Source organism: Epinephelus moara, chromosome 7 (genome assembly GCF_006386435.1).
Source record: "Epinephelus moara isolate mb chromosome 7, YSFRI_EMoa_1.0, whole genome shotgun sequence".
NCBI classification, from domain to species: Eukaryota; Metazoa; Chordata; class Actinopteri; order Perciformes; family Serranidae; genus Epinephelus; species Epinephelus moara.
The window spans coordinates 15,070,639-15,082,922 of record NC_065512.1 but is presented as its reverse complement, the minus strand read 5'-3'; the positions used below and the strand labels follow the sequence as shown (position 1 = coordinate 15,082,922).

Sequence of the window (12,284 nt, the reverse complement as noted above, 5' to 3'; positions counted from 1 at the left end):
TTGCTGCTGTGCTGAAAAGCCTTTCGCAGTTTGGAGAGTGTGCAACTCAAACTTTGACTGAACTTACACAGCCTCTTCTGATTACTGACCTGCTGCGTGTATACATAGATTTACAATAATCAGGTTACTGCAGTGAACATAAATGTGTCGACTAATTAACCTAACCAGATTTGTCAGTAAACTGGTTTCTTGTGTGCATGTAAACTGCCTCTCTGCCTCTTATCCTATCTTTTCCTTTATCTCGTCCTCTGTTGTTGTTTTTCTTTTCTTCCGCAGAAGTCTTCGTCTCTTCTCCTCCCTCTCTCTGCCTATCTCTATCTCTCTGCACTGTATGTGTGTCTGTTCCCATGCCTCTTCTGTTCACCGTACCCTGTTACAGCATCTCTGGCATTTATCTCTCTTACATTATTTCTGCTGCTCTCCTTTGTGTAGCATCTCCCTCCCACCTGTGTACTCTCCCCCCCCCCCCCCCCCCCCCCCCCCCCCCNCTCTTCTGTTCACCGTACCCTGTTACAGCATCTCTGGCATTTATCTCTCTTACATTATTTCTGCTGCTCTCCTTTGTGTAGCATCTCCCTCCCACCTGTGTACTCCCCCCCCCCCCCCCCCCCCCTCCTTTCACTCTTTCCTTCCCTGATATTGATCTGCATTCTAGCCATACAGCTTGAACCGCCTGTGGCTCTGCAATGAGCTCACCTCTCACTTCTCCTTCTTCTTACTCTTCTGTGTGTATGCAGGAAAAAGCAATCCCCATATGTCTCGGTATCGCTGCAATCTTAAGAGTACGTCCACACTCAGCCAGCTAATTTTAAAAATGCTGTTTATGTGTGAAGAAACAATTTGTGTACAGATCTCGTCTTTGTTGCGCAGCCAGTAAACATCAAAACTGTGTGTCACAGCCATCATGTATTGAGGAGTAAGAGACACAGCCTTGTTAATCTGCTGAATCTCGGCTTTACTTTAAACACTCTGCCCTCTTTTGCTCTCTGTGACGATCACCTATATGTAAGGGATAATGCCTGACGAGGTGTCCATTATCAGGCATTAATGGGTGAAGGGAAGGCCATTAATTCCTGATTATGGACACATCAAAGGGCATTATCCTGCTTAGACAATGGACACTTGCCAAAGAAAAGAAATGAAGACCAATAATGTATATTTTCATGTGTTTTGCAATCAAAATTTAAACTTTTTCACAAAGCCATAATCTGGTTTCCCCTGGAACACCCGAGGGTTTACCTCATGCCCTCTATACACTGTGCGATTTTAGCAATCTTATAAGACTATTGCATGACACACTGTGAGACGTGGATCTAATAAACTTTGGTACGACGTCAAGTTTGATGTGTGCAGATTGTACGATGGCCGTTTACTACTGAATCGCAGGTTAAAGCGTACGTCAATATGCAACGTCATCAGCCTCCTCCTCATCCTTCCATGTAGCGTCTTTTTTCTCGCGGTCATGATAGCAACTGGAGGAAACATCAAATAAACAAGGCTTCTGCTGCCACAGCTCCACCAAACTTCCCTCTTTCTGGGAGTTCCACAGACTTCTTTTTGTTTGTTTTACCTCCATGGCAAGCGATCATTTGTTTGGGTTTAGCCCCGGTGTCGCGGTGACCATTGTGTCATTTCATGCTGCATTTCTATTGGTTGATTAGTAGACGTATGTCGTAGCAGCTGTCACACTGTGAGATAGTCATCCTAAATTTCTGACACTGTCAGAATTTTATTTCAGGTTATCTTTGGTCGCAAGACGTTGTCAACGGCCGTCCTTGAACATGTCTCACAGTGCGACATAAGACCACCGTTTTAGAGCCACGACCAAAGATATCGCCACGTTTCTCCCATGATGGTCATCTTTCGTCTGGGACAGCCCAAAATTGCACAGTGTATACCGGCCATTAAAGCTGGAGCAATCATTACTATCCCTTAAGGTTCTTTTCACTGCTCCAGTAAATAGGATGAACACTCAATACGACTTAGGAAATATTCCTAGTCCACTCAACTCATAGAACCAGGCCCCCAGGAAGTGCGCAGAGCTTTGAAGTCAATTTGACGTAGTGGCCAAACTGTGTAACTACAACTTCTGGGTTTGTCACGTGATGCCATGGGGCTCAAACAGACTTTTTCCCATAGACGTACATTGTTCAGGGGGGAACTGTAAGTCAGTGGGCACATTTTTTGAGCACCACAACCTCCCAAAATGACTCGTTTCACTATCAGGATTTAATCAATTTGGTCCAATAACATTTCTAAAGTCTAGAAGAGCCGCACGATTAAATGAGTTTTATCCCCATTCAAGTTAGCAGAGCGCTAAGCTGAAGTAGCCAGCTTGGCCGGGAGAGTTAGCCGCTTGTGCACTTGCTCTATGAATCTTGTCATGGGACAACACTATAGAAATGACACTTTGATATAACCGTAGATGACAACCGCCTTGCTGAGGAAGCTGAAGGTAAAGGTGATGGACTGGCCTAGTATGTATCCAGCCCTAAACTCACCTGTGCACCTGTGGGGCATCCTCAAGCTGAAGGTGGGGTAGCGCAAGGTGTCTTCACATCCATCTGCTCCATGATGTCATCATGAAGGAGTGGGAGAGGATTCCTGAAGCAACCTGTGAGCTCTGGTGAATTCCATGCCCAAAAGGGTTAAGGCAGTGCTCGATAATAATGGTTGGCACACAAAATATTGACACTTTAGGCACAATTTGGACATGTTCACTGTGGGGTGTACTCACCTATGTTGCCAGCTGTTTAGATGTTGATGGCTGTGTTTTGAGTAATTTTCAGAGGAAGGTAAATCTATACTACTATACAAGCTGTACACTAACTACTTTAAGTTATATCAAAGTGTCATTTCTATAGTGTTGTCCCATGACAAGATATAATGAAATATTTGCAAAAATTGGAGGGGTGTACTCACTTATGTGAGATACTGTAATGTTAAGATAGCAAGATTCAAAGTAAATGGCACTGCATTCAGTTGAAAAAACAGCGAATGGTATTCGACACTATGTTTAACAACAAGACTAGCTAACTATACAGCCATGTCATTGTCACCATCCTATTTTAGGTTCAGGCTAACACAATTTAGCCAGCGCATTCATTTAAAATGGTGAACAGACAGTCTTAAATTGTGGTGTGCAGCACCAGGATGTTTTTCGAAGGTCTTACCTCTACAGCTTACGCTGGCATGTGTGAATGGCCATTGTTTTCATTTTTATCAACCCAGGAGGCTGTTTTTGAGTGTGTAAAGGCTCAGAAACACCAAACCGACTCCAGAGAACTAGTGGCAACGAAAGCCGACTGTTGCGTCGGCTGAAGTTGCCTGTGTTTCAACCAAGAAGTTGCACATGAACACACCGCAAAGACTACAGCCAACAGCCAAACAGCACATACGTTCTGCGCCTGTGCAAGAGGAAATAACACTTCACACCGGCAGATGGCAGTAGTCTGTATTTCGTCATTCAAAACGAGAAACCAGAGACTGTCTTGACGCTAGTTAGCCAGTTAGCTCATTAACAGCACAATCTCCAGTGATGAAAGGACAAATCATATTTACCCAGCGCCAGTGAACAATAACACAAACCATCACAAAACATTTCAAGAGCTCAGTGGCTAAAGAAAAATAACTGACCGGCTCTGCCATCGATGATTCAATATGCTGATTTGACCAAAAAAAAGCTGATGGGGGCCGATGGAGGACAACGGTGCGGGTAACATCGATGGCCCAACAGTGACTGACTGCCGACCACTATCTTTGTCTGTCAGAGCCTTAACACAATAGCTTATTGTGAATGGATGGCCAGAACAAAGAGTAAAAGATACTTCCTAAATCTTAGCCGGCTTTATGTGCTCTTTACACCAGTACAAACAGAGTGTCTTAATTTCAAACTGTGTGTGTGTTTCTGTTTTCTAGCTGGCTCTGCAGTCGCGGCTGTGTGACAAGACTCGGATTGGAGAGTACCACCCCGGGGCGGTGCGCTACACACAGGCTGACCTGGTCGACCTCAGCGATGACGACGAGGATGACACCAACGTGCTCTTCTACTCTCCTGACATGACCCTGAAAGACCGAGGGCCCTGAGAGAGGGAGGGACAGAGAGAGGGAGAGACAAAAGAGCTGGAGGGAAGGAGCACGAAGGAGGGTCACAGCCAGAGAGAGACGCAGCGGATTAGAAACTGAGAGGCAGGAACAAGAGGTAGGGAGGGAATGGAAGGGAAGATTGGGGGGACAGTCAGGCAGATAGAAGGCGGAGATGAGCTGTCAGGTTCCATTATTAATCCCCATCCTTTACTATTTAATATCCTAAAGACACACACACACACATACTGAGCAGGGCTGCAGCTCCCTGCAATACTACCATGAGAGAGGAGCGGGAGAGGAGCGGCTCTAAATATCCTCCTAATGTTAAAGGCATCTGCTGCGTCCCAAAGGTCTTAAAACGATTTCCCCTCTCTGCACTGCCTTCTTGACTCCTGCATTCTGCAGCATTTTGGCATACCGCAAAAATGAAAGGGGAAAAAAAAAAACATAAAGAACGGTTGAAAGGCAATCATAACAAGGTGTAAGTTTAGCATTCGCAGCAATTACCTTTTCACTTCTCTGCAGGGGACGAGGTGAAAAGCAGGCCTTTTAAAAAGCACCCTGTGTGTCAGACGTGAAAGCATCTACTCTAAGATTGATCCTGGTTCTGAACAATTTTCTTCCCGATAGGAGGGGGAGGTGGGATACAGTGGAAATACAGGAGGGGGTTTTAGAAACAGTGAAGATGACTTGGTAGGGCAAATAAGTCCCAAAGTAGTCTCTCCTTCCTCAGACAGTATTTGTTTTCGGTTTATCTCTTTGCATATGACATTACTGTTGTTGCAACTTTCGCACAAGTAATCCTTTTTGAAAGGTTGATTTTGTATTTTTATGAACTACAACATTTGTTTGTTATACTGTATTTATCAATGTATTTTATATATTTAAGTGCACACTCTATTTTTGTACGTGCCTCGGACTGGAATGTGAAGTTCGGTCCAAACCTGCTGCTCTAACGTGACAGTCGAGCAGATTCAGAACATGTAGCCTTATGAACAACTAAAAAACATGTTATAAGTCAACTTAAACACACGCACACACACACGCTCTCTCCAAGGCCATGTCCACACATATACAGATAATTTTAAAGCAGATATTTTCCTCCTCAGTTAAAACACAAATCTGTCCACATGACCTTCATTTTAGAATATCTTCATACACACTACAATGCAGAAACGACTGGAAACGCTCGCCGTCGTAAGCTGTCCTCTACAGTCTTCTTCTGTTGCGAATATAGTGAAGTGCACGGGGTTAAGGTTACCTTTCACAACAACTGGTGAGCTCATTACCGTTGATTCCCCTGTGATATAAGGAGCAAGGAACTCACTCAACAATAGGAGTGATGCTTTGGACATGCGGAAGTTTTCCTTCCACTCCTCCTCAACAACCCTCCCAATCTAGAAATTGTCCCACCTTCTGTTGGTTTGAGCAGGCCTGATGAGCAAAAACCAGAATTTCTGGCAGACCAGATAACTTTGGGTACAGCAGACGGTTCTGTCTGACGAGTCCGTCAAGTGGTGCAGCAGGTCTAAGTTTAAAGGAACAGTGTGTAAGATATGGGGGGATTAAGTGGCATTTTATGATGAGAACTGGGAACAGCAACAAGCTGAAACTTCCCCAGGTCAGAATTTATTTTACTATTGATTGTTCAGGAGGTTTTTGCCAGGAGCTGACTTATCTGCTCTCTGTCTCCACAACAAACAGACGTGGGGTCTCATCTATAAACACTGCATACCCACAAAACATTGCCTGAAAGAGGCATATGCCACTTTTGACGCAAAAGTTGTGATTTATAAAAACAGACTTGATGGGAGAAACTTTGGCACATGCTTACAAACATTCTGGAGATGGGAAATTAGAGATGCAGATAATGAGGTGGAAGCCTGATTGTAGAAATTGTCAAATATTTTTTGACACATGCCATTTTTGGCTTTTGTCCATACCTACATTTTGGATGTATGGATCCTACGCATTGTTTTACAAATGAAAGCCCTGGTGATTTAAACTGGTCAAACCACAAAGTAAAGCAGTTTCAAGTTACAGATGAGTGTTTCTTCGACGCTGTTCAACTCGTCGCAGATGGGCCGCTAGCCCAGCACCTGCTAATCTGTGCTAACCTTTTTTCTATAAAAGCAGCTCATTCTAAGGTAATGAAAACATGACAGTTTTTACGTTCAGGTGATTATACACCCAAGAAAACATACTTATTTTATTATGTTATATTTCTGCCAATATATCCCCCTAAATCCTACACGCTGGACCTTTAAATGTAGTCATTAGACCAAGCAGTGCTGATACAGTGTAAACAAACCTGTAGTCCACATTGTTGTAATTGTTTGTGTCAACACATTCTCACTCCGACCTCGTCACATGTTGACGTTTTGGTCATGGACTTTTCACGTCCACATATGATGTGAAAGGTACCCAGAGTGTGTTGGTTGTTGACGCTCTGGGACACCATGTCAAGTTCTGCCTGTTACTTGCATTGTCTTCTTTCAAAGTACACTTCTGTTTTCACAGGAAATTTAACGTTTACGTACAGTCTCTTTCAAAATAAACGCAATTTGTCGGTACAACACCGCAAATTGATGGGTTTTTTTTTCCTAACAGCAACAACACATGGTTGGGTTTAGACAACAAAACCACTGTTTGGCTTTAGAATCTTACGGGATGCGAACACCACTCTCGCGGGTGAAAGTCAGTAGTTGTTGGACCTGCTCGCCCACAGTTGGATTTTCACTGTCTTAACTTTCGTCCTTGTCCCACTGCATTTCCCCGACACCACCAGGCACCGTTAAACTATAACAGCAACCAGCCATGTATCATGTCGACATTAAAAGATGCCTTTTGTCATTGGTTTCTGACGCTGCAAGTCACTGCCCAAGCGCCGGATTTCGACGTCTTCATAGTGAGACCAGGCTCTTTGTGTCACTTCCTTACACAAAGCAACAATTGACATATGTGCGAATTTAGGAGATGATGTCATCATCCAGGCAGATACACAGTAACTGGAGTTCTGAAAAATCTGCATCTAGAAGACATTTACAGAGTCTCAGTTTTAAGGACCTTAACTCAGTTTGTGAGTGGACAACAGGCCAAAGTCATGGAGGAAAATATACATTATCAAAAATATCTGTATATGTGTAGACAGGGCTGAAGGTGTCTGTCAAAACAGGTCGCAAACGATGACACACACACCACACAGCGACAGCCTTTGATGGTTCATCACCTCATGGCCCTTGTCAGAGGTGCCGAGGGGACAAAGCTGAGGTGTGATTGGCAGGATAATAGAGTCGCTTTATATTCAACCTCAGCCCCATTTGGTTTGTCCACACATTGAGGTTGTTTCATCGCTGTCGGTGCGAGCTGCTGCCTGTCAGCTGCCTCTCTGACAAGTTGAACTAATGAACCGACACTTGACCCTTTTTACCCTTGAGTTGTTGAACTTTTCTGCTGGGCGTCAGTGACACCAGAGTGCAACTTCAGTTTGAGGTTTACAGAGCCCCACCACTGTATCACACACACACATGTGCACACACACACACACACGTGCACTGTGCCCCTATCCCTCTTTTGGCATTGTTGCTGGTTTTACTTGACTGTGCACTCCATCAAATAAATGAGCAGGAGAGACATTTCATAACAAAGCTGAGACTGGGCGTGTTTATTTCATTTTCACATTGATGCAATCCTTCATTCCCTCGTGCCTCTTCCCTAACTCCTGTGAAGCGTCCGTGTGTGTGTTGAGTGTGTGTGTGCGCGTGCGTCCGGGCTGCTTAAATAATGGATATTAATTATTGGTCGGACCCTGCTGCCCCCTGCCGTGTCTCCAAATCTGGTTAACTGGATTTTGATTAATGAAATGTGCGCGCTGTGTCCTCCAGAAAAACCAGACTTTTTCCTCCACGCACCTACACAGTCCTCCCGCAGACGCTTGAACGTCTCCAGCCCTGCACCCCCCTCTATATAAAGAGCCCTGAAAATAAGCGAATCTCCCTGTCACGCAAGAAGAATTATTATNGTGTGTGTGTGTTTGCGCACGTGCATGTGGCTCGAGAAACCGGAGCCATTGTTGGAGTCCGGCCATGACCTAGCTGTGACGCACAGAGAGAGGAAGAGACAGAGGCGACAGCAGCAGCAGCCCAGACGCTGAAAAACAAGCCGGAGCTCTGATCACCTCGGAGCGATAGCGAGGCCCCGATTGGTGTTTGTCGCTGCTCTGCGCTGCCTCCACCGGGAGCCTCGTCTGCTGTTTATTAGAGCCCCAGCAGTATTTACAGGCGGGATTGTGGTGGAGGGTATAACCCCTCCTAAACTCGGCTCACCCGCCGCTTACAGTAAATACAAGGCTGGGGAAGGTTAATGGGGGAGATTACAGCCTGCATGAATGATGTCTTAAAAGTATAAATAATTGACTGGAAGTTCTTGTGTAGCCCTTTACATCAAATGTTTTAATTAGCTAGTTTTGCTCTAGGCTGTTGGTATTGAGCTGGAGCTTTACAGGCCTGCAATAATGTGTCGAATTGCCTTTTCTGTTTTTTTTTTTTTTTGCAGCACAGATAAAAGAGTGGCATTTGAGCTGATGTAAAATGTGAAATACTAACGTTAATCAAACCTTAATATTAAACATAGATTTAAGATGCAGCTCATGAGCAGCAGCCTCAAAAAGTCTGGTGTTATTCTATACTTTGTCTGTTGTCAACAAATCCCACATGAGACTAAAAACCAACAGTGTGTTCATCTTTCAGGATCTTCCAACTTCCCTTCTCTGGCTGTGGCACTCAGCCCATTTGCTCCTACTGAGGAAATTAATGTTTAAAAACAGGTCCCAAATATAATTTTAATTTTAAAAAGGCTCAGTCAAAAACCTGGGCATTGTAGTTTTTATCAAACAGTACTCAAACAAGAGTAAATAGTGCATCTATGGGGGACTATTTTAAGCTGTGGAGTAATACACATTTAGAGTATTTATGGCAGCAGAACGTCTAAAGGGGTTTGACTTAAAATAAACCACAGTGCCCATGTTTATCGAGATGCTAAATAATGTAACCCAGTACAACAATTTGGCACATTTATGTGTTTTTAATCTGTGACGTTTGGGTTAATTGAAAATAGAAAAAGCAGCAGTAATAATCAGAGAGAAAGTGTGCACAGAAAAAAGGGAAAGCAGACCTACAGTCTTCCAGAGGACTACTGTTGTCCCAAAAATGTTTACCACTCAGTTTTGGTCATCGTAGAAGCTCATCAAATTTTTGCCCCAGGCCCGCTCCAACAGGTAAATCCAGTCAGCGAGCATGTAAACACAAACACTACAGAATGCAATAACTGATGCATAATAAATCCAGTTATGTTTCAAGGTCCATTACTGGTGTACGAACAAAACACCACATTTTCAAATTATAAGGTAGTCTCGTTTAACAATAGCCGTAAATGAAAAGACAGGCTATGCAAAGACGCCATTTCTCAGGATTCCTCGCTCTCCTCTTGACACTGACCTTGAATCTTTTTTTTCCCTCAGAGCGGAGCTGAAGAAAGCTCCTCAATGGTGCGGGAGCAGCATTTTCAGTAATTGTGAATGCCACGCACATGTGAAGACAAGATTTAAGTTTTCAAGGCTCAGTCGAACAGGTAGCATAATGTTGTGGTTTCCAAAGGCCTTTGTGAGGTGAAGATACCTATTTGGTTTCAAGGCTGTCTTATTTACCTGACACTGACATGATATGCAGCAGATTAAATGGAAAAATAATAATTTGTATGCAGCCTATCTCAGATGCTTCAACTGTGAGTTTTGAATAAGTGGCAATGCTAGCCTGTATGTGGTGTGTCCTAGCATGGCAAAATTTAAAATAAGACCAATTTGTATAAAGTATATAAAATTTAAAAAAAAAAAAAAAAAAAAAAATTGACTACATAAATATTTGGATCAAAATGTCACCCAGGCTTCTTTTCACCAACTATTGGTCCCTGTGCAGATTTTTGCCTTTTTATCATTTGATTTTATGGGGCGGCAGTAGCTCGGTCCATAGGGACTTGGATGGGAACCACAGGGTCGCCCGCCACAAGTCCCTGCCTGGACCAAATATGGAGCGTGGACTGGTAGCTGGAGAGGTGCCAGTTCGCCTCCTGGGCACAAGGTACCCTTGAGCAAGACACCCAACCCCCAGCTGCTCAGGGCACCTGTCAATGGGCATCCCCAACGCTCTGACATTCCTCCATTTAATCCATGTATAGGTTGTGTGTGGAACCGGTGGACTCTACTGTTGTCTGCGTCATGTTGATATAAAGAGGCCCAGCACGTGGATACCTTCTGAGGCAATCTCAGTTTATTCCTGACAACAGGTGGCAAAAACAAAAATCTTCCGTCATACACAACCATACAAACTCCAGCCCCTACACAAATCAAGCGACGCAAGATTACGTTAGCATAAAGAGCAATGTCGCTTACCTCTCCTATGAAGCACAACAGCAAAAGGGGAGAGGCAAGGCGGGAGACACCCGTTTATAGGTGGGGTACCCCCAAAGGTGAACGTAGGGGTACAGAAACTGGGTATCAAACGTTCCACATATTGTGTATGGAGGCCTAAGCGTGTCAGGTAATAACAACTGAACCAAATTTTGTACTACTTAATATTACAAATGTACATTCGACTTGTCACACATATTACTGCAGTATAATTGACCCTGTTACATGTGTATTTTGGGCCTGTGTGTATATGGCAACAGAGTGAAAATACTGAATTTCCCCTCGATTAATTAAGTATATCTTTCTATTTGGTAGATGCAGCTGTCACCCTACATTCAGGGGTGTAGCTTAGATTTTAGAAATGCTGAACACCCCTCTCGGGATGTTTGAACTCACAAACCAAACTGCAATTTTCTGAGTATTTAATAACCACACCAAAGCTCTACATTCCATTTATTAATTTACCCATCCAATTAAATTTTCTGTATATTTTATCACCCTATATCACGGTCTAAATTAGGGCTGCAATCAACAGTTATTTTCATTCTTAATTAACCTGACATTCTCAATTAGTTGTGTAGACTAAAATGGCAGAAAACTAAGAAGAATGCCATTCACACGTACCTCAAACCCACGGTGACATACTGAAATATCATCCCAATATCATCTCAAACTCAGAGATGTTTAGTTTGCTAAGATACAAGACAAAGCAAAGCAGCAAAACTTCAAATTTGAGAGGCTGGAACCAGCAAATGTTTGTCTTTTTTTTGCTTGAAATGGATAAAAATTGAATAATGTTCGGTTGTTGGACTAACTGATGGATCGTTTTAACTCAAAACTAAATTTCCGCCAACCTATAGACTCCACATTTTAAAATGTGGTCCTAAAAATATTATAAAACAACATGTTTAATTTGTATATTACTGTGGAATAACCTCCCAAAATTCCCTGGAATATTATTAAGGATTTGACCTTGGTGTCTGTGACCCTGCTTACATTTGTATTTCTAGAGAATGGTGTGTTTAATGTCCCCCTTCCTCTCCCCTGCGTCCTGTCTAATAATATCAACCAACTGTCCCAAACTCAAAGATTTTGCAGTTTACTATTATATAACACAAAGAAAAGCAGCAAATCTACACATTTGAGAAGCTGGAACCGGCAAATGTTTGACATTTTTTTGCTTGAAATGGATGGAAAGTGATTAATGTTCTGTTGTTGGACGAATTGATGGATCGTTTTAACTAAAGTGTGGAGAAAGCTACATCCCTGCTAACCTATAAACTTAAAAATATGATAATAAGCCTTAAAAACAACATTTTTAATATGAATGTAACTGTGGAATAACCTCCCCAAATTCCTTGGAATATTATTAAGGATTTGACCTCGGTGTCTGTGACCCTGCCTGCATTTGTATTTCTTGAGAATGGTGTGTTTAATGTCCCCCTTCCTCTCCCCTGCGTCCTGTCTAACAGCAGCTCGGCTTGTGCTGCTGCTGCCGGAGCGGAGTGCAGGAGCGGAGCGGAGCTGCGAGCGCTGCGATCCGGCCCCGAAAGAGTTAAAGTAATCTCTCCCTCTCCTCTCCCTCGCTCCCTCTTTCTCTCTTTCTCTCTCTCAACACACACACAGGCTGCCACCGCCCCAGATAACAGAGGGGCGCCTCTCCCCAGCCAGCCAGCCTCCGCTAATCGCAGTGGCAGGAGGGGGGGAGTTGAGTGCCGGCGGCCTCTCACAGCGC

At 43.6% G+C, this 12,284-nt stretch overlaps 1 protein-coding gene across 2 annotated transcripts in view; it reads left to right on the top strand.

Moving 5' to 3' along the window:
- Positions 1 to 4,541, top strand: part of si:dkey-100n23.5 (cyclic AMP receptor-like protein A) — a 73,757-nt gene extending 69,216 nt beyond the window's left edge. For both annotated transcript variants that reach the window (XM_050049138.1, XM_050049139.1), the window contains one exon: positions 3,919 to 4,541. In XM_050049138.1, the coding sequence (XP_049905095.1) occupies positions 3,919 to 4,086 (168 nt within the window). In that variant the 3' untranslated portion in view covers positions 4,087 to 4,541. The remainder of the gene's footprint in view (positions 1 to 3,918) is intronic.
- Positions 4,542 to 12,284: the final 7,743 nt, after the last annotated feature.